A 19,855-nucleotide genomic window follows, 5' to 3' on the forward strand; every position below is an offset into this window, starting at 1 on the left:
TTTACACTCTAATTAATTTATCCCTTCACCATTCACCCAGTGAAACCTTCCCAGTCCTCATACAGGTCTCGTCTCCTGTGTAGGATCAAAGCCCTGCCACCAGACACTTCTGGCAGCATTCCAGGACTCCCGAGCCCCCCAAGGGTGGTCTCGGCCTCTCTGCACCTCCATCCTGAGGTGCTGAGATCCCACACCCGGGGAGACCCTGGGCAAGGCAGGACTGAACAGGGCTCCTCAGCCCTGTCACCTGAAGGACTTGGATGCAGAAATCCCAGTGATCTGGGTGGGTCACCAGAGCACACTGACCAATCTCACTGTCCATATTGTCACCTTGGGGCCAAAAATCTCTACAAATACACTCAGAAATAAGGGCTTTAAGGAGCTGCCCAGGACATCCTCACACTCTACACACAGAGCTATCAGGATGTGACAAATGGACTGATCCAAAGAACTGCTCATTCAGATAAAAACTGGGACACCTTCTTCTGTGCCCTGTGGTTTGTTCTGTTCCTTGTGCTTCCATCAGCCAGTGAGCTGAGCAAAGACTCCCCTTTGCTTTGTTCCAGGTGAAGAAAGTATCCAGATAAAGCTCCATGGAGATGCTGTAGAACTCGATATTGTGTTGAGCACAAATTCCGTGGATGCTGGCAAGATTTTCATCACCAAGTCATATCAGACAACCGTGGTCATCAAAAACAGGAGTAACATCACAGCACACTTCCAGTGGAAGGCTCTTCTTTCTGACGAAGATGACAACGAAGAGAAGAGGAGGTTGGTTTGAAAGATACATTTCAGTGAGATATATATATATGGCCCAAGACTGAAACTAACGTGTGGCCTCAGGGGGGTGTTGGTGCTTTTGAATGGTTTGGGCCAAGTAAACCATCCCTGGCACTAGGGTGTGTGTCCCTGGGCTTCAGGAGCTCAGCACTGAGCATTCCAGTTCCATTTATACTCCAACCAGAAATGGCATTTTGGGAAGGAAAGGTTGATTGCAATGACTTATTTCCTCAGGTTCTAATTGGGCTCTTGTCTCTCTAATCTTCTTCCTACATGACCTGGCAACATTCCTAAATATTTCCTGAGTTGCCAGCTCCTCTTTCCAAAGGTGATACACCCTCTTTTTTTCCTTTAGTTCCTTCAAAAGCTCCTTTCTCATCCAGGCTGGTTGTCTTCACCCTCAGCTTGCCCTGTCAGTGTGTCATTCAGCACACAGGGACAGTCTGTTCCTGTGCCTTCAAGACTTCTTTCTTGAAGTATGTCCATGCTTCCTTTGTTTTAAGATCTGTTTCCCAAGGTACTCTCCAAATCAGTCTCTTGAACAGGCTGAATCTGCCCTCCAGAAGTCCAGAGTGGAAGTTTTGTTGGTGCCTGTCCTTGTTTCACCAAATATTGAGGACTCTATTATTTCACAGTCATTGTACCCCAGACAGTGGTGAGCAGATGAAGTTCATTTAGTTATTAGGGAATCTCCTGGGCATATCCACTACCTGAACCTCAGGGAGCCAGCAGACTGGCTGGATCCAGAATACACCCAGGGCCATCAGTTCCCCTTAGAAGGGAGTCACCTACTACCACTACCCTTCTTTTTTTTTCTTTTCTTCCTAATACTCGAGGCTGTGATCTGCTGACAGACAAAGTGCAACTGAGAGACTCTCCAGACAGAATTTTTTTCTTTAGTGTCATCTGCCAGACCTTCTGGATCCAGGGCCTCATACCTATTCTGTGAGGACACCTGGGTAGGTGGTGGGGGTCAGGAAGGAATTTTATTACCTCCTCAGGAGAGATTAATTTCTATTCCCCACTGTCTTTTAGGTCTCCTCCTTTTGCCTCATCACAGGAGAGGCAGGGCTTCTCTGACTCCTGCTGAGTTTTTCTGAGGGTTAGAAGAGTGTAGCTCCACCAGTTTATTTCTGTTTTGCTCTCCCAAATTCTCCTCAGCTTTTCATTTCTTCCTTCAGCTCTGCCACCGGACAGAGCAGATCATTCACCTGCTGACACCACACACAGATGTCTTTTGCACTAACCTCTGATATTAACCCAGGTTCAGACCCTCCCTGCAGCCAGGGGCCTGGACAGCTGCATCCTTCCTGGGTGTTTGAGTTAGTACACTCTTGCTGGCAGCAGCAGCAGCAATGGCTTTTCATCATTTGTAAAACATTGCTGGGAAAAAAAAAAAAAAGGCAGAAAGAAGAAATGAAAAAAAAAAGGCAAGCACCTCACAACCAGCCAAAAGACACAAGGAGCATGGCTGGCTGCACCCTTTTTGCTCAGCCTGATTGTGCCAACTGCCATGCAAAAACTGAAAAACTGTGCAAACTGCCATGCCCAAATTGCCGTGGCAAGCCCCTGTTTACTGTGGGCCAGGTCGCTCACACTCCCCAGAGCCATTTTGCATCACCTACAAAGGACCAGGAGATCGAACCTTGCCCACTTGAATGGCTGGTGAGATGGTCATTTAGTGCCCTGGGATTCTTGATTTTCCTCTGTTCTCTCTCTACTTCACAGTATTTGACTTCCATATAAGCTCTGTGTGTATAGAGAAAAACCCTTTACCTTCTCCAGCTACCTCCCTGGACTATTTATTTCCATTTTTTCCCACTTGCCTGCCTCAGCCTGAACTCCACGTGATCCATTTTTCCCTCAGAAGCAACTAAGTTTTCCCAGAGTAAACTTACACCTGGTTTTGGTTTTGTGGATTTTTGTCCAATTACATCTGTTTTCATGCTCGTTTGTGTCCTAGACTGTCACCAGGACATTTTGTTCTTCTTACTTCCAGTCTTCAGGATGGTTTTAGCTCCAATGCCACTGTCCTGCTGTCAGAGAAGCTTTTGAGATCTCAGAGCAGAGAGGACGTTTTTAGAAGAGAAGATAGTGTAGGATCCTTTCCCTCTCAGGATATTTGCTACCATGCACTGGGATGGGACCCAAAAAGCTTTGGATCATGAAACTCCAGGAGTTTGCTGTCTCCCTCCTGCAAAACAAAGTCCCTTCCCCTCTCAGAGACTCTGTTTTCATGCATATAAAACCTGCAATGTCACTGAAGGGATGCAGTGCCTGAATTCATCAATTTCCTTGGGAAGTGCTCTGGGATGCTCTTGGGAAAGGCAGAGTAGGGAACAGGGCAGGTTCAAAATGGAAGAAACAAAGAGTGATGCTGGTAACACGTAGCTGCAACCCAGCTTCATCTCCCGTTCCCAGGGAAGTGCTGCAGTGGGTGCTCTGTGACCTTTATCTGCATCCCCCGAGCAGCTCAGTGGGAGGAAAAGCCAGCTGAGGTGGTCGGTGGATTCTGCCTCAGTTTTGGCAGAGGCTTTGAGCCAGGAGATTTCTCTGGAGGGATGCTGGCTTTGGAAACCTCTCCTGAGCTTGCAAGTGTGGGCTGAAACTCCCTGCTGTGCCAATGAACAGCAAGTTATCGTCTGATCCATGTGGGACCCTCGTGGCTTGGGCCCAGCCTTTGCTGGGGAGCTGCTGCTCCTCCCCAAGTGCTTTGCTCTCCTGCACTCCCACTTCTCTCTGCAAATATGTGGCTCATGAAACCATCTGCTGGCCTTGTCTCTCCCTGTGGCTGCAGGCAGAGTCTTTTCCTGCACCCATCAGATGAGGACTGGCTGGAAAACTTCATGGAGGAGAAAGAAGTAGAGAAGGAGGTGGGCTTTTGTGAAGATCACACTACCCTCCTGAGAAGCAGGGTCCAGGAGATCAAGGCACAGGCGCAAAAAGACCCCCTGCTCTTCTCCAATGACTTTTTTTTCATTGAGCCAATGGTAAGTGACAGCTGAGAACCTCATTTTCTTCCTCCTCCTCTTCCTCTTCCTCCTCCCAAGCACCCTTTCCCCGGCTGCAGTCACTGGGCAGATCCTCAGCTGGCCCCATGTGCTGGCAGGGAGCACATGGAGTTTCTGGAGCGGCTGCAGAGCTCCCTGCTCAAAGCATTTGTGCCCTGCAGGCTCGAGGCAGGGCTGGGAGCCTGACAAAGCCCAGCTCTGCTGCCAGGCTGGAGCTCAAGGCCCTGCCTACGTGTCCTTGCAGTGTCCCAGGGAGCAGTTCCTGTAGGCAGGGGCTCCCCCCACACGTGGGGCTCAGCAGAGGCTGTTGGAGCACTGCCAGCTCACACACTGACCTGAAGCTTGCAAAGGTTCCCTGGCAAAAGGAGGCCAAATTCAGCCCAAGGTTAATGACAGAAATGCCAATCCCCTCCTGTAACCATGCCTTGCACTGTTTCTGAGTGTCCCTTTCAGTGTCATCTGTGAGCCTGGACACAAGGGTGGAAGGCTGAAATGGGCCTTTGGAGTTCTCCTGCACACAGGGACAGAAAACCTTTTCCTTTTCTGGTGATGCAAGCAAACTGCAACGTGCTCCCATCAACCAGAGCCCTGATTCTGAGTACTGGCATTGGGAGAGATGATGAATGCCTGGTGCCTGCACAGAGCAAAATTCCTTCTCATCTTGGAGTGAAGCCCAGAATAATCCCAACCTCTGCTTTCTTTCAAAACAGCTTAACTAATATCTGTATTTCAAGGAAGGGGATCATGTTCTCTTCTTGGTTACTCCTATGGCCCATCTAAGGCCAAGAGCCACCAGTGCACAGTGGAAGTTACATCCCATGGAGCTGACAGCAGCATGATGGGACCAAGAACTTGTGTCAGAGCAGCAGGAATATTGTGGAGAGTGGGAGCTGATCAGCTGAGCATTGAGAGCTTCCAGCGCTGTGTTGAGCTGGGTTTGGAGGCTTTCCTTGGCTCCTTGTGTTGTTCACTCATCACTGATGCTCTCAATCAAGGCTTACAGACCTGTGGTTGGAAACAAGAAATGTGAAGTTTGAAGAGCAATGTTTTGCTGTCTCTTTTTGTTGTAGGAGGGAAAAATTGGGCCCCATTGTTCGGCAAAAATCAAGGTGACCTTCGAACCCATGGAAGCACTGGAGTATGGAAGTGTGGCTTACTGCAGCATCTCAGGTGCAGCTCCTTTGCCCTGCTTCTCTCCCTCTCAGTGAAGCCATGGTGCCAGCCTGAGCCCACTGGGCTCCCATGGAACTGCTGGGAAGAGTCCCTGGTCAGCAGGGCAGTGCTGGCACATCCCCACTGGCCCTGCAGCTTCCATGGAGTCTCCTGTACAAGGCCAGGGCTCAGAATGCTGTGTCTGCCTGACTGATCCCAGAACAGCCCAGGCAGTGCAGGGAGAGGTTTCGTGCCATGGCTTTGCCAGCATTTCCTCAAAGGCCAGAGAACTCCAGAGCAGAACAGCTTTAGTGAACAAGCACTCAGCCCCTGCAGGCCCCTGGCCTCCAGGATGGGTCCATTTGCCATGGATCCATCATCAGGTGGTAGGAGCTGAGTTAGAAATGGGCTCCCTGAGCCTGGATCACCTCCCATGCCCAGACAGCAGCAGAGCAGAGGTGGCTGAGCCCCACTGAGCCCAGGCTGTTTGTAGAAGGAGCACCCTTGGCCAGCCCCTGCTTCTCTCCCTGTGTGGGAGTTGTCACCTTGCAGCTCTCACTCTGTGGAAACAGAACACAGTGCTGAGTGGCAGAAGGGGAGCACTGGGGCAACAAAGGCCTGTGCTCCTGGGCCAGTAGTTTGGTAATTGCCAAACTCTTCATGAGCTTTGTGCCTTTACTGAAGGGATTTCAAAGCTCCTCTAGGTGCACGGGAAGGAAACCACACGATCACAGTATGGTAAGGGTGGAGTGGACCTTAAAGGTCATCTAGTCCCAAGGCCCCTGCCATGGGCAGGGACACCTCCCCCTGGACCAGGTAGCTCGAAGCATGACTGCATCCAGCTCAGAGTCAGAGACAAGCACTGAGGCAGCCTGGAAAATCCAGTGGAACAGAGGGAATGATTGTACTGAAATGGACATCTCTCCCCAGGCCGTGAGAGCAGGATGCCCCTGCTCCTCAGAGGGGAAGGCCAAGGACCCTTGGTTGAACTCAGCTCTCCTACGCTGAACCTTGGCAAGATTTTTATCCACACCTGCTATGCCCATGAGGTGAGCAGCGGGGCTTGGGATGGATCCTGATGGCTCCTGAGGCAGCAGCAAGCCTGGTGCAGCTGTGGAATTCCTGCCAACCTGGGCAGTTGTGAGCAGGGAATATTTGTTGTACTGCTCAAATCTGAGGGGTCACAAAGGTGTGTCTGTTGTTCCTGAAGCCCCAGTCCCTGCTTTTGGGCAGCCTTCCTTAGGGATCAGCTGGGAGACTTCCTGCAAAACAACTCCTTGGCACATGAAACCAACACTGCCTCAAAAAGCTGCATGTTCAGAGGCTTTTGTGGCAGTGCCAGACACAAGGCCCCTTTGGACTGGGCTCTGCAGAAGCAGCTGCAACAAACTGGCTGCCTTGGGCTTCAGCCCACTGCAAACAGCTTCCAGTCAAGTGTCCCTGCCTATTCCTGGAAGTCACAGGAAAGCCATCCAGCCTCCTGGCTCAGTGCAGGCCCTTGCAAAGGGCTTGGGAGTTCTTTCCCTTGCTGACCAGTCCCTCACCACACTTCAGCCTTGGTGCATCTCTGGCTCTAGAAGGAGAAAAGTGTTCCTGGGAATAAAGCAAAGAATTTTTCTATCTATTTTCCTCGCCCCCAGTAGTGTCAAGTTTGCAAAAAAATCATGAGAGCAATTGAAAGAGGTAGAAAAGGAGGCCCTATGTCATGCCAGACACTTTGAAAAGTGTGGCTGGGGAAGGGAAAGACACGCTGAGTTTTCTCACCAAAAGATGGTGCTGTCTGTACATTTTGGTGCTGATGCCTCATTCTCAATGTATTGTTTTCATGGTCTGGGAAAAGGTGAATGAGTAGATGGTGCTGTTGGAGCTGTGCTCACTGGGGCAGCAGCAGCTCTGGGCTGATTCACTATGCAGCTGCAATGACCCCACTCAGGGCTCTCAGGGCCAGCTCTCAATGAGCTTGGTGCTGCTGAGCAGAGGGGCACTGCTCTGTGTCCATGGGGTAAGCCCAGGGTGACTGCAGTTCTGTGGAGTTGCCACTGCTCTGCATGAAAACCCAAAGGCAGAACTTGTCCTGTTGTATATTTTGACTTCTGCCATTCAACACCACAAAGCATCTTCTGCCTTTTCTGGGTGTTCATTGCATCATTAGACAGTAACTCACAAGAAGGGAAGATTCCACATGTATTTCCATTTTGCTTTCTTGCTTCTGCAGGTGGAACTGATTAACCAAGGAGCTCTTGATGCTCCCTTCACCTATATCCCTTCAACCACAGAGGTGGACTTCCATTTCAAGATTAAGCCCGAGCGGGGCATCATTCCAGCAGGTGGGACCCAGACTGTTCGGGTCTCCTTCCATACCAACGTGTTGGGGTGGTTTGAGGAAGAATTTCAATTCAGTGTCACTGAATCTCCTACACCTGTGATCCTGACCATCAAGTAAGGACCCTGGGAGCTGGGTGGGCACATCTGTAGCTGTCTCTGGGACATCCCCCATCTACCTCATTCTGGGGTCGAGCAGAGAAAAAAGGTGTTGCCTGAGGTGTGAATCTCTGCTGTGATCCTGGCATTGCCTTAGTGTGAGGCTGCCTGCTGCCCTGTGTGGTACCCAGGAGCTGCAATGACTCCTCCCTGCGGGGATCTCCCTCTGCCTTGGGCCATGGCAGGCAGTGGGATGGATCAGCTTTGGGCAGCAGCTGCTCTGGGATGTCCCACCTGAACACCCAGCAAGGCCCCCAGGGCTTTGAGATGGGCCAGCCTGGGTGATTCTGCAGCAGCAGCAGTGTTTGTAAAAACTCCTGTGAATAATCCCTGCCAGATGGGCAGCAGCAGCCTCAGCTCCCCTCTCCCAGCCATGCTGTGGGGACAAGCTGTGCTCCCAGCTCCTGTGCACAGAGGGCTCTGGTGCCTCCTTTGCACAGCCAGCAAAGGGCTGATGTGGGAGTCAGGAACTGTGCAGCAGGAACTGTGCCAAGGACTGGGGCACCATCCCGTGGGCTGGTGCCATGGCAAGAGACAATCCTGGCCCAGCCAAAGGGAGAAGGGCTGATCACAGGGGAGGCAGAGCTCAGTGCTCAGCACCACAGCAGCATGAGGGCTTGTCCCTGCCAGCCTGAGCCATGTGCTGCTGGGATAATGGAGTGGAAGCAGGAGAGCTGATGCTGGCTGCTCTGCATCTTTGGAGCTGGGCTGCTGCTCTTGGGAGGCACTGGCTCAAGGCAGTCAAGAAATGAAAACAATCTGCACTTGATTATAGTAATAAGATAAGGGAGATGGACAAAAAGGAACAAGGAAGTTACTACTTAGCAAGAGAAAAGTGGTGAGTACGTCTGCCCATAGTGGACAAACAATGATGCTGGCTTTGTTTTTGGAGGAAAAGTGCTGCTTCTTTAGTTTGGAAATCAAGAGGGAACCTTTCACCATCAAATAATTGATTTTCCTCTGTCCCTCCCCCAAACTGGTCATGGGATGTTTCTGCATAAGCAGCTTTCTCCTTGAGCAAGGGCAGGTGTCTCTTGTTGAGATGTGCAGAGCAGAGCCAGGGGCAGTCCTGTGAGTACAACACAAGGCACAGTTCACTGCTCCTTGATTTTGAACCAAAAGGCAGAGTGGGCACTGATTGGCATCAATACATGAAATCAGCTGGTGAATGTTGTGCAGCTTCAAGTGCTGATTTCAGAGGGTGTTGGTGGTTTTTGGAGTGTGTCTGCTGAGTTCAAGGACAGGTGAGGTGGTGTGCTAGATTCAGGACAGCCTTGTTTGGTTGTTGCAGCTATTACTCTTGGCTGTGCCAGCTGTGCACTGCTGACAAGCTGGTCCTTTCCTCTAGGATTCATCTGTGCCCTGGGTAGAACTGTTGCTGCTCTTTTCAGAGGATGTTTGGGGCTCCCCTGCATTCATGTCTCAGAACTCTGTCTGTAATGATTGTGTGGGTCAAACTCTCCTGGGAAAGCTTCTCTATGGGAACAGCAGTTCCAGCTAAGAAGTAGCAAAGCAGGGAACCTGTGGCTGGAAAGGCTGCTTACAGAAGTTTGTGGGGACACCTTGATGTCCATCCCATTGCAGCTGGGGAAACTGAGGCACAGAGCCATGTTGGGGTGTGTGTTCAGGGTCCTTCATGGGACCACCAGCATCCTGGGGCCTCTCCTGCCTGCCCATCAGGGGCTGTTGGCTGCTGCCACTTGGCTTGAGCTGCCTCCTGTGCCCAGGGCCCTGTGCTGAGCACACGGGGCTGTGTTGCTTGGGAACCCAGGGTGCCCTGAGCCCAGGTTTTGTGTCCCCAAGCCACGACAGCCAGACCTTTGCAATGCCTTTAACCGAGCCATTGCCTGCTCTGTCCTCGCCATCCAGGGGCAGCGTCACTGGACCGGATTTATACTTCGATGTCCCTGACCTCGACTTCGGGGACGTCTCCTTTGGTGAGTGTTCCCTGGGCTGGGACACAGTGTCAGGGATCTGTGCCTTCCAACAGAAAAGCACCCCTCATTCATGATCTGCCACAGCAGCCTCTTCAGGCTGTGAACTGCAGGGCTGCTGCTGCCTCAGGGGGCATTTTGCCATTGTGAGATCAAATAGAACCACAGAATAGAAAGTCAGTATTTTCTGGTGTCTCTGTCCTGCTTTAAAAGACAGATGTCTGCCAAGAAAGGTGGGAATCTTCTTAAATGGAAAGATGACGCCCCTCCCTCCAAATTATTATACCCTTGAAATTACAGGGCTCCCAGGCAATACTATGGGAAAAGGAATAACAGTTCTTTCCTAGACTATATCACAGACAAGAAGGCAAGAACAGACGTTTCCCAGCCGCCAAGTCCCGTTTTCCCCCTTTGCTGATCACAGCAAGAGGAGCTGTGGACTCTGGCAGGGCAGGGAAAGAAGGAGGGAGGGAAGGATGGAAATGCTCCTTTTGCAAACTCCCAAAGGGCAGGGGGATGTGGGCAGTGCCAAGCAGCAGCAGCAGCAGCGGGGCAGGCAGGGTCGATGCCCGCGCTGAGCTGCAGCCAGGGCAGTCCCGGGGCCAAGCACAAACCTCCCGCAGCAGCACCGGCCGAGCTTCGATCCCCGAGCGGGAGGAAGGGAAGCTCCGCTCCCTGCCCAACCTCAGCTCCGACTGCACAGCCTCAACTCCCAAAAAAACCCGAACGAAAAGCCCAGCCCAGGGCCAAAACCCCCCAAAACCCCTATCCCCCTTCCCAGACCAAGGGCAACATTCACTACCAAGCCTAAACCCAGAACAATGAAATTCATGATCTTTTGAAGGAAACTCATTGCCTTTCCTGAGCTCCTTCTTCCCCAGCCTGCATCACAACCGAGGCGCTTGTCAAGTTGCCTTTTGAAGAAATGAAACAAGAAAGGCAACAGATAGAAACATGGTTCTGAAACAGGAGATTCATCCTGCTGAATCCAATTTCATTCCTAAGGTCTCTTCAGTTGAAGGCAGCTGTTGTATCTTTGCTTCTTTTCAGCTGTTGACTGTTGTCTGCATGTGCTGACCTCAGTCTCATTTGAGGTTTTGACATCTGGGTTTGTCCTTTTTGTGCCTCTCTTGCCTCCCTGCTGGAGTCCCTGCTGGAGCTGGCAGAGATCACTGTTGATGGGCACAGAGAAGCTCTGGGCTGCACCTGCATTTGTTTTTTCTCCCCATCTGTGTTCCAGTGACTCTTGGTGAGCAGGCCTGGGGAGAATTCTCCTCCCCACAGAGCTGGCCAGCCCGGCCAGATGTGCACTGCAGATCAGGCTGTGGCTGCTCTCCGGGCTCTGCAGGAGATCCCCACCATGAGTGGCTGTATCTCTGCAAATCTCAGAGCTAAAGTGGGGATCCCCTTGCAGGCACAATCACAGTGAGCAGCACGGCTGTGATGTCCCTGTTTCTGGGTGAGGTGGGACCTGGTTCCTAATTGCTAATCTCAAAGCAAGGCTGGGGTTTGCCCCCACTTGAGTGGGCTCTGAGCTGTCACGTGCTCAGTCTGTTTGGCCCAAACCAAGAGATGCTTTAAGGGTCCTGCAGAGAGAAACTGCATTAAGTGCATCACGTTCTAGTTCCTGATTCTATCCTCACTTTCTTTTGCTGTAGCTTCTTCTCAATGACAACTCACTGTTTATGTATCTTGAAAATGGTGAGAGTGTTGGCAGACTTACCAGGGAATTTTACAGCTTGAATTCTCAGAGTAAATGCTCGGTCTGGGTGCACACTCATCACTGAGAGAACTGGTGCTGGTTTGGGGCAGGTGAGGGAGCTCCTCCCCATCACAAAGAGAGAAGCTTGCAGTGTTCAGCAGGGTTAGGAGTGGGTATTTTCAAGGCTGCAGTCTGCAGTCAGTGTCAAAGGGAACTAAGTGACAATTAATTCCTCATGCAGCTTCTTGGTGAGCTGTAGTTCAGATAATACAGAGCTCAACTCCAATCACACTTTCATCCTGCCAGGATATTCCCACCAGGAGTCATGCCATGATGAGTGCCTAAATGGATATTTGTGTCCTTTCCTAGGCTTTCCCTGCACCAAGAGCATTTGCCTCACTAACAACTCTGTGGTGCCCGTGATGTTCAAGCTCCGCATGTCAGAGGATGGCATGCAGCCAGCTGTGAGCAGCTTTGATCAAATACACAAAGAAGGTGACCCATCCTGGGACAAGGGAATTAAATTCTGTATGGAGCCAAGGGAGTTCACAATGAATCCCAGCCAAGGGACCATCGTCCCCCAGGGACACCAGCATATTAAGGTATGGGAAGAATCCAGCCACAGACGCTTCAGCACCAGGGCTGAAGCTTCACTGGAGTGTGGGAGGGCTTTAGCTCTGGTGCCAGCTTTGAGCATCCTGGGAGTGAGAGATCTGCACTGCTGGGAGGCCTCTGCTAGCTGGGTTACCCAGGATGTTCCTCAGGAGCACTGGTTTGTTTCCAAAATCATACACTGAGATCAATACCATATAGTCAAGTCCTGAAGCCATTCTTGTGTTTTTGAGAGCAATTTCTTTGATTGCAAGTGGGCAGAGCAAGGATGAGGGCAGAAGGTATCTGTTAGGGAGATGTCATAAAGCAGTTAGCTTTTCTTCTTGGTCTCATTTCTCCTCTCCTGGGGAGCAGAATGATTTGTGTTCACTGCAGGGATCTCCAGTGGAGACAAAACACTTTGCAGCCCTGAACTGCCCAGCACCTGCTGGGCCACTCTTTGCCCTCAGCCTCCTTCTGTAAAGCTGAACTCACTGTGTTCAAGTCAGATTTCCTCTGCATTTATGTCATTGTGGTCAGATGAGAAATTGGCCCCTTAATTTGAATACAGTGGTGTGTAGAGCTTTAGTCTAATGTTTTAATGAAGCTGACCTATGCTGTGATAGCAAGGTGTGTTTGACAAATCTGGTATTGCCAGAAGGCTTTTGCTACTCTAAGACTCTGCTCTACACATGGACCAGCAGAAGAATTAAGACCAAATCCTCCCTCAAGAACTGGAGGATATCACATGTGAGTAATGAGCTTTTGTAAGGAAGAATTTACTTTTCTTTTTTCCACCAGGTGACCCTCTGTTCCAACACCGTGACGAGATTCAAACGGAGATTGCTGGTGGACCTGCAGGGTATTGCTAAGGAAGTGGCAACGGTGTTCATCATAGCCAGGTACCTTCCCCTTCCCCCAGGCACTGCCTTGCACAGGCTTTGCTGGCTGCAGCTCCCAAGGAGAAGTGCTGGTTAATGCCCTCATGTTGTGCCAGCTGGACATGAGAACAGCAGTGCTTGGACAGCAGCCTGTGGTGAAAAGCACCTCTGCTCACAGCCCAGCATGGTCCTGGGCCCTTTTCTAAAGGGACCAGGAATGATATCATTTATTGGCCTGGGTGTTGGTGCTTGAGGTGGAACAAATTTCCCGAGGGCCCTCTCTCCTTCTTCCTGCAAGAGATGGAGTTGTGCTGGTTGTAGCCACCGTGCATTGGTTTGGGACAAACCAGGCAGCCTGCTGAGAGTCAGGGTCTGGTTCTGTTCATGAGGGCATGTGACAGGGGAAAGTGGCTCCCAGTTAAAGTGCTAAGGGCAGGGTCTTACGAGGGGAAAGCAGCCCTTGATGTGGCAGGTCAGCTCCAGTTTTTCTCCTTCCCTGTGCTTCCCATTTTGAGCTTTAGTGTTCTCAGATTTAAACCAAAAGTCATTCTTGCTGCCGCAGAATTTCACCCTGCTGTGCTGCTGTGGGTGTCAGTTTAATGCCAAGAGGGATGCAGTTCCCTGGTGCTGTTCCCTCTCCCAGGCAGAGGCAGTCAGTGCCTGGGCTGCCATTTTGTCAAGCAAATGGAGCTGGGGCCAGTCAGTGCCCGGAGCTGTGGAGTGAAGGAGCAAGGGAGCTGCAGGGCCTGGGAGGGGGTGGGTGATCAGCCCCTCTGTGGGGCAGCTGGTGTCTCGTGCCCTCCAAGGCTGGCGCCAACAGCTGAGTTCTCAGGCAGGGCAACAGCACCATTGGAGAGAAGAGAGTCATTTTTACTGAGACACTAGAGTTGTGTGTTCCTTGAGCCTTAGTGAGCAGTGGTCCTTGTTGGGAAGGCTCCCCCAGAGCTCATGGATCACCGGGACTGTTCCAGGAGTCCTTGCAAGCCTTCTTGGGTAAAGGAGGGGCTGAGGCAGCTGTGGGGCAAAGTGCTCTGCCTGGGGCACTTGGCAGCCTCTGGGTGCTGCCTCTCAGGGTTTGCCCCTCCTTGACAAGACATGTTGGATGGGAAGAGGTAGAAGGCAATTTATCACTGTAGGGCTGTTAAAGGCCCATTTGACAGTGACCAATGTGTTCTGCTCCATTTCACAATCTTTGGGGGTAAATGTTCTCCATTCTCTCAGTATCTCTGATTCCCTTGGGGTCATCTCTTTGCCCAGATGTGTCGTTCCTGAGCTGAATGTGTTCCCCATAATCCTGCCGTACCGTGAGTGCCTCCTGAAGGTGCCATATGAGAGGAAGCTCTTTGTTACGAATTCCACCAGCCTTCCTGGCTGCTACGGGCTTATTCCCCAGGTTTGGCATCACATCCACCTGCTCCTGTCAAATATTATTGGGGAGATTATTAGGGGAAAAAAGGGTTTGGATAAGACCTTGCTGGTTTCTATTCAGTCTTAACAATCTGCTGAGAACAGGATCCTACCTGAATGCAAACTTTAGGATGCAGTTTAAGGAAACAGTTTATGTTCTTAGTCTACAGGGTGTTTTCTCGTGGGAGATCTTAGAGGGTTGTGAAAAGCTGCTGCATCCACAGACACCAGTGGCTGTGCTGGCAGCCTCCTTGCAGGATCCCCTGGGAGTGCTAAGCCTACAATTCTTGCAGCTTGTTTGTGCCTTTTACCTTTGTCCTGAGGAGTTTTAAACATGTGTGTACGTTGCTGTTGCGGTGGATGTTAAGGAGTCTAAAGTTTCTTCAGAGGTCCCTCTGAAGTTGCATTTCATTCTGTCCCTTCCAGAAACGCGAGGAGGATTCTCCTGTGCTCTACAGCAGCCCCAAGCCCTGTGGGATTGTCCAGCCTTACAGCACTGCAGAGATCCCAGTTACAATCGAAGTGCAGACAGTGGGCGAGCATCGCACCAACATTCTCGTCGGCGTGTTCGGGGATGCGAGACACCCACGGGTGAGTGCGAGGGGAGATGTGAGCCTGTGTGCAACTGCTCCTGGAATGGTGCACAGGGGACAGGGATTCTGCCAGGGAAAACAGCCATAGGCTGCTGTGGAGAAGGACAGGAGGGATGGGTGGCACAAACAGCCCGTGCCTCATAGGTGGTGATGTCAATGTCTGACACAGAAGGTAGTTCATCTAAGCTGGAATTGAGGGTAGTTTTAGTTAATTAATCTTTAAAATGCTGTTAACTTTGGAAACATCTGTTTTAAAATGTCTTGTCCATCTCTCTGAGCACAAAAGAAGATGTCAGAAGACTTCTGGGAATCTTGAGCTTTCTGTAAAAGAAAGGAAAGCTGGCATTTGAAGAGTGGTTGCAAGGATTTAAACTGGTATTAAAACATAATGAAATGATGATGCCAAATTCCCTGGATGGCACCAAACATCTGAACCTGGGCCATTGTGGCACTGCATGTAAATCAGTGAACAGGAAGGACAGGCAATGCAGGCTGTGCCAGGGAGCCTGAAGTTTGACAAAACAGTTGCTTTCAACTATCAGGCTGCTTACCTTAAAGAGGAGGGTTTCTCCCCACCAGAATAACCACTTGTTTAACTGTCAGCCTGGTCTTAACTAGAGATTTCTTGCAAAGCTTTTACCTTTGGGCCAATAATTTGTAGTTTGAAAGGTTCTCTTACCTTAATCCTTTTAAATTTGGAGGTGAACCTGTATTTTTCTTTTTCTTTTCCCCAAAAGCCCAGCATTTCAGCTGGAATATGGTAGCTGTCCCTAAAGCAATAACTTGAGCAGGGTTGAGCTGTTTAAGCTTTTTTAGGTTTCCCTGTTGTGGTTTGTTTTGGGTGGTTTTTTAATCTTTCTTGCCTGCTTCCTGGAACAGGGAGTAGAATTACGGAGCACTGGATGGCTGGATGAAATCTACCCAAGTCCAACTCTGTTAGAGTTTGGCAGGATCCCAGCTCTACAACCCGCTTCACAAAGCTTTACCCTCTTCAGTGAATGTCTCGTCCCTGTAGCCTTCAGGGCAGACATTGTAAGTATCTGTGGGGCTGTTTTCCAGGGAAATGGACTGGCCAGTAGCAGCCATGACTTGGTTTTTAAATGCAAGATTTCCATATTGCCCTGTGTGAGAGGAGGCAAGATAGTACAATATTCCTTCTGAGCGAGGCAAGAGGAACCTGGCTCTGGAGTGGTTTTAGCTGGGGCACCCCTCAGTGAAGTCAGGTGCAGAGATGTTGGAGCAGAAATTAATCTGGGTTGACAAGTTCTCCCTTAATTTTATCTTTTGTCTTTAGCTGTGTGTGTCACATTTTGGAGCTCCGAGATCAAGAGAAACCTGTGGTCCTTTGCTCCCCAGAGCATGGGTTTCACTGTGGTTTCCCTGTCCCATCTGCATTTGCTTTGTGCCAAACTGCTGTTAATAGTAGAGAGCAGGGTGTGAGGTGTGTCCTCAGACTGCTGGTGGGGAGGCAATTTTCACACCTGCTGGGGGTCAAGCCATCTGGGCTGTCCACACAAAGACAAGTGTGGGGGTTGTGCACCCCCAGCCTGTGATCTCTGTGCTATTGAAGAGCATCTTTGGGGAGCAGCTGCAGAGAAAGGCTGTTTAATGTGTGGGGGCTGCAGAGGGCAGAAGGAGCTGGGGCTGCTCCCCTGGCAGGGGGAGCAGGGCCGGTGCAGCCAGGAAGGGCTTGTAGGCTGGGCCTGGGGCTGGCTGGGATGTCTGCTGGAGGGGGAGATCTGTGAGGGGCTTGAGGCTTGTTCTTCTTCACGCTGGGTGTGTTGAACTTGTGGAGCTGGATAAAACCTGATGCTATGGACTTGTTTGGTCTGTGGATAAAGCATCAGGCCATGTGGGAGAGTCCAGCCACAGCCTCCTGGGCCAAGGAAGAGGGGTGTGAATTTTCCTCTTGCTGCTTTCCCAGCTGTTTGGGAGATAAATGTCATTCTGAAGCGAGGGTTTTTTTCCAGGGCAGCTTTCTCTGACTCCACAATGGAGTTCTGCTTTCAGCCTCTGCAGGGAGCAGTGCACCTTGGCTGGGTGCTCATGGTGTGTAAAGGTTGGGTTTCACGTGCTCCTGCCAGGGCCAGACCTGCAGAGCTGTGTCTGTACAGCTGTGCTGGTGCAAGGCCTTTCCCCCTCCTTTGGGTACCTTCCAGCTCCCTTGCTCAGTCCATGAAGTCCATGAGAAAGCAGATGACAAGAGTTCTTGGGAAGAGTGGGCCATGCCCACAGAGCACATGTTATCCAGTTTTCTTTCTGCTTCCTGCTTTCCTGCTCTGCTATAAGCATTTAGAGGTGACTTTTCCAAAGCAGAGGGCCCTGGGGCACCTCTCTACAGCTGATGATTGATGGGGAGTGAGGGCTTCAGTCCTTCAGGGGGTGTGGAGAAGCACTGATGGCCCCTTGGGAAAGAATCGTTTGGTGTTGGGGTTTTGCTTACCTGGTTTTGCAGAGATATATTCTTCAGGCTCTCAGCAGTGTCCTCCAGCCATGTGGTTTCTGCAGTGGGATTTGAGCAGTCCTGACTTCCTCTGGCCTTGAGCCTTTGTGAGAGGCCAGGAGAGAGAAAGCAGCTTTCCTTGGCCCACACTGCAGAGAAAGACTGGGGAAGGAACACTCTCCTGAGGATAAGCATCCCTTGGGTTGGGCAAAACGGGGTTAATTGGGTGAGTCCCTAAAAGGAGGGGAAAATACAGGTTGTATGAGCTCTGCTGTTGCCCAGTACTGTAGCTTAACTTCAGGGAGATTAAGCCTTCAGGATTTGTATCCTCCCCTCTTTAGTCTTTCTTTTTCTTATATCCCACAAGACACCAGGGTGTATGGTTTCCATCCTAAATGCATATTATGTTTGTCTTACAGCTTTCCAAGTCCTACTGCTTTGTTGTTGAACCCAGTGAAGGAGTGATCCCTGCTAGGGGTGAGGTTCCTGTGACTGTCACAGCAACCCTGGATGACACTGTGGGCTTTGAGGACTCTGTCCAGCTGTTCATTAGGGACAGCCTTTGGAGCACCGTGTTTCTCCAGGCTTTCGGTATTGGCACCACAATTGTCATAGATGAACCATTCGCCCCAGAGCTCAACTTGGGATACCAATTCAGGTAGGAGATCTCTCCACTCCCACCTCTCCTCCTGTCTCAACAAGGAGCAGTTTTTCTGTAGTCCTTCCAGCAAGATCTTCTTCAGTGTTCAAAGCCCTGACTGCTTCCCTAAAGGCAGAGATTCCTTTACAAACATGTGATGGGCAGTTGAGAGTTGTTAGACACCCTCAAAAGCCACTGAAAGGGAAACCAGTTGCTAAATTGCCACAAATTGTCTTTAGTTCCAATACATTGATGTCCTGGCTTGATCAAGTAATGATCTCACAGGCTGCCCCAGAACAAAAGGTTCCTGAAATGGTGCCCAGATGAGGCAGTCCCTCCATGTGGCTGAGGGACCAAGGGAAGGAAGATCCTTTCTCCTGCCCTTGCCCTTTCCCAGTGGCACCTCCCAGCCAAGCAGGGGCCCTGGGAACAGAGAGACAGGAGGGTGACAACCCCCACCAGGAAGGCAGGAGCCCACAGAGCAGTTCCAGAGGCAGAGCTGCCAGCAGAGTTTGCAAAGTTCACTTCCAAACAGTTTCTAATTGCAAAATGAAGTTTCTGCAAATGGCTCCCAGTGCAGAGCCAAGGCTGATATGAATGAGAGAGGCTCTGCTCCCCTGGTTTCCTCTCCTGGAGCAGGCAGATGATTTTTGCCAGCTTGCTGGGATCATCCAGAAACTGCCTCTGAGGCAGCTTTTAGGAATGTCTGCAATCCTGCCCCCACACACAAGGTCCCCAAGGGCAGCATCTCAAAGGTTCAGTTTCAGTTTTGGGCACAGATTAACACAAAATACAGCAACAGTATGAATCACCCCAGAACAAACATTTTGGGGGAAAACCCCATGTCCTGTTATCCTCACCTGGAAATGTTACATTACCGTTATAAACATATTTCTCGTTGCAATAATGACATCAAAAGGGCAGTTTATCACACACTACTTCTGGTCCACATTAAGAGCTGGAGATGAAGACAGTCTCCAAGCAATTAACACCTCAGGTTGCTCGCTGGGAGCAATCTGATGACCAGGAAAATAGCTACTCCCATACTTTTTTCCATCCTGCCTTCTATTCCAGCCTGGTGCCCTGTATTCGTCACTTCAAAGTAACAAACAAGGGCCGCCGTTACCATCAGCTCTTCTGGAGTGCAGAATGCTACAGCCCACCTGAGGAGGAGGCCCAGAGTGTCTCAGCCCTCAGTAGCCCCGAGGATGATTCCCAGAAGCCCAAACGTGCCAAGCCTGCGTTTGGAGTGAAGTCACCAGCGATGGGCCTGGCGCGAGGCCAATCTGAGGACATGGTGCTGCGAGGCTTCTCCCGCATCCCACAGGTGAGATCCCCTCCTCTGGGCTTGTTCCACCGTCTGTTGTAGTGTGTTTTGTTGGTATGTTCTGTTTCTCCCCTACTTTGTTATGATGGTTCTGCCCTCCCAGTTTTCCCCGCCTCAGTTTCTGTCTATTATATGGTTGCTACGGTTTTCCCTAAGTTATATAATTTCCCCTCCCTCAATTTCCAAATATGTATAGTTTTCTCTCCTCCCTGGGCCCAGTCAAGCACTCCCCACCCTGCCCAGTTTTCCAGAATGTTCCCCTTAGTGGGAGACGTGATTGGCTGTGGTCCCGGGGCCCCTCCTATACAATGTATCCATTGGTTCTCCCTTCAACTTCTGTAAACCCCTCCCTTGGTTCCCACCTCCCTTTATAACCTCATGCTCTGTCACTTTTCTTTGTCACTCCCTGCTGGTTGCCCCTGCACATTAAAGCTGTTTGGACCCCAGGAAGTGTCCGGCTCTTATTCGCTTCGTCCTGCTTCGCAGCTCTCCCCCGAGACCTCGTCCCGCAGGCACAGCCCGAGGCCTCCACCGCCGAGGGGTGCCTGAAGCTGTCAGCCCTGGGGCCCTGCCACCGGGACTGACACCCCCCGCTGCAGTGGGGCTGTTGGCCGCCCTCTCTACTAGCCGGGTCAAAAGGTCTCAGGCCGCGGTCCAGAGCTGCAACCGTCCCTTGACATTTGCCTGGGGACATGAGCAGGGGCCTTCACAAAACTGATTTAAGGCTACACGTTTCTGTGGCAGCACCAGTTGCTTTCCTTGCTGGCCACCATCAGACCAGCTGAGACTTTATTGTGATTCCACAGCTACCAAAACCCAGTGCTGATCCCAAAGCAGGGGTGGAAGGAAATATTGCTCTTTTGGGGCAAGCAGTGTTGCATGCTGAGACACAGCAAAGAAGGGCAGAGAAATA

The 19,855-nt window shown here is 50.9% G+C and overlaps 1 protein-coding gene across 1 annotated transcript in view; it reads left to right on the forward strand.

The window, feature by feature from the left end:
* Positions 1–19,855, forward strand: part of LOC132079269 (hydrocephalus-inducing protein homolog) — a 69,435-nt gene that overhangs the window by 9,452 nt on the left and 40,128 nt on the right. The window contains 10 exon segments of the mRNA XM_059481771.1: positions 567–771; positions 3,578–3,770; positions 7,159–7,382; positions 9,294–9,361; positions 11,430–11,524; positions 12,453–12,553; positions 13,790–13,925; positions 14,366–14,530; positions 17,395–17,633; positions 18,690–18,942. Coding sequence (XP_059337754.1) covers positions 567–771; positions 3,578–3,770; positions 7,159–7,382; positions 9,294–9,361; positions 11,430–11,524; positions 12,453–12,553; positions 13,790–13,925; positions 14,366–14,530; positions 17,395–17,633; positions 18,690–18,942 — 1,679 coding nt within the window.

Source organism: Ammospiza nelsoni, chromosome 13 (genome assembly GCF_027579445.1).
Source record: "Ammospiza nelsoni isolate bAmmNel1 chromosome 13, bAmmNel1.pri, whole genome shotgun sequence".
NCBI lineage: Eukaryota > Metazoa > Chordata > Aves > Passeriformes > Passerellidae > Ammospiza > Ammospiza nelsoni.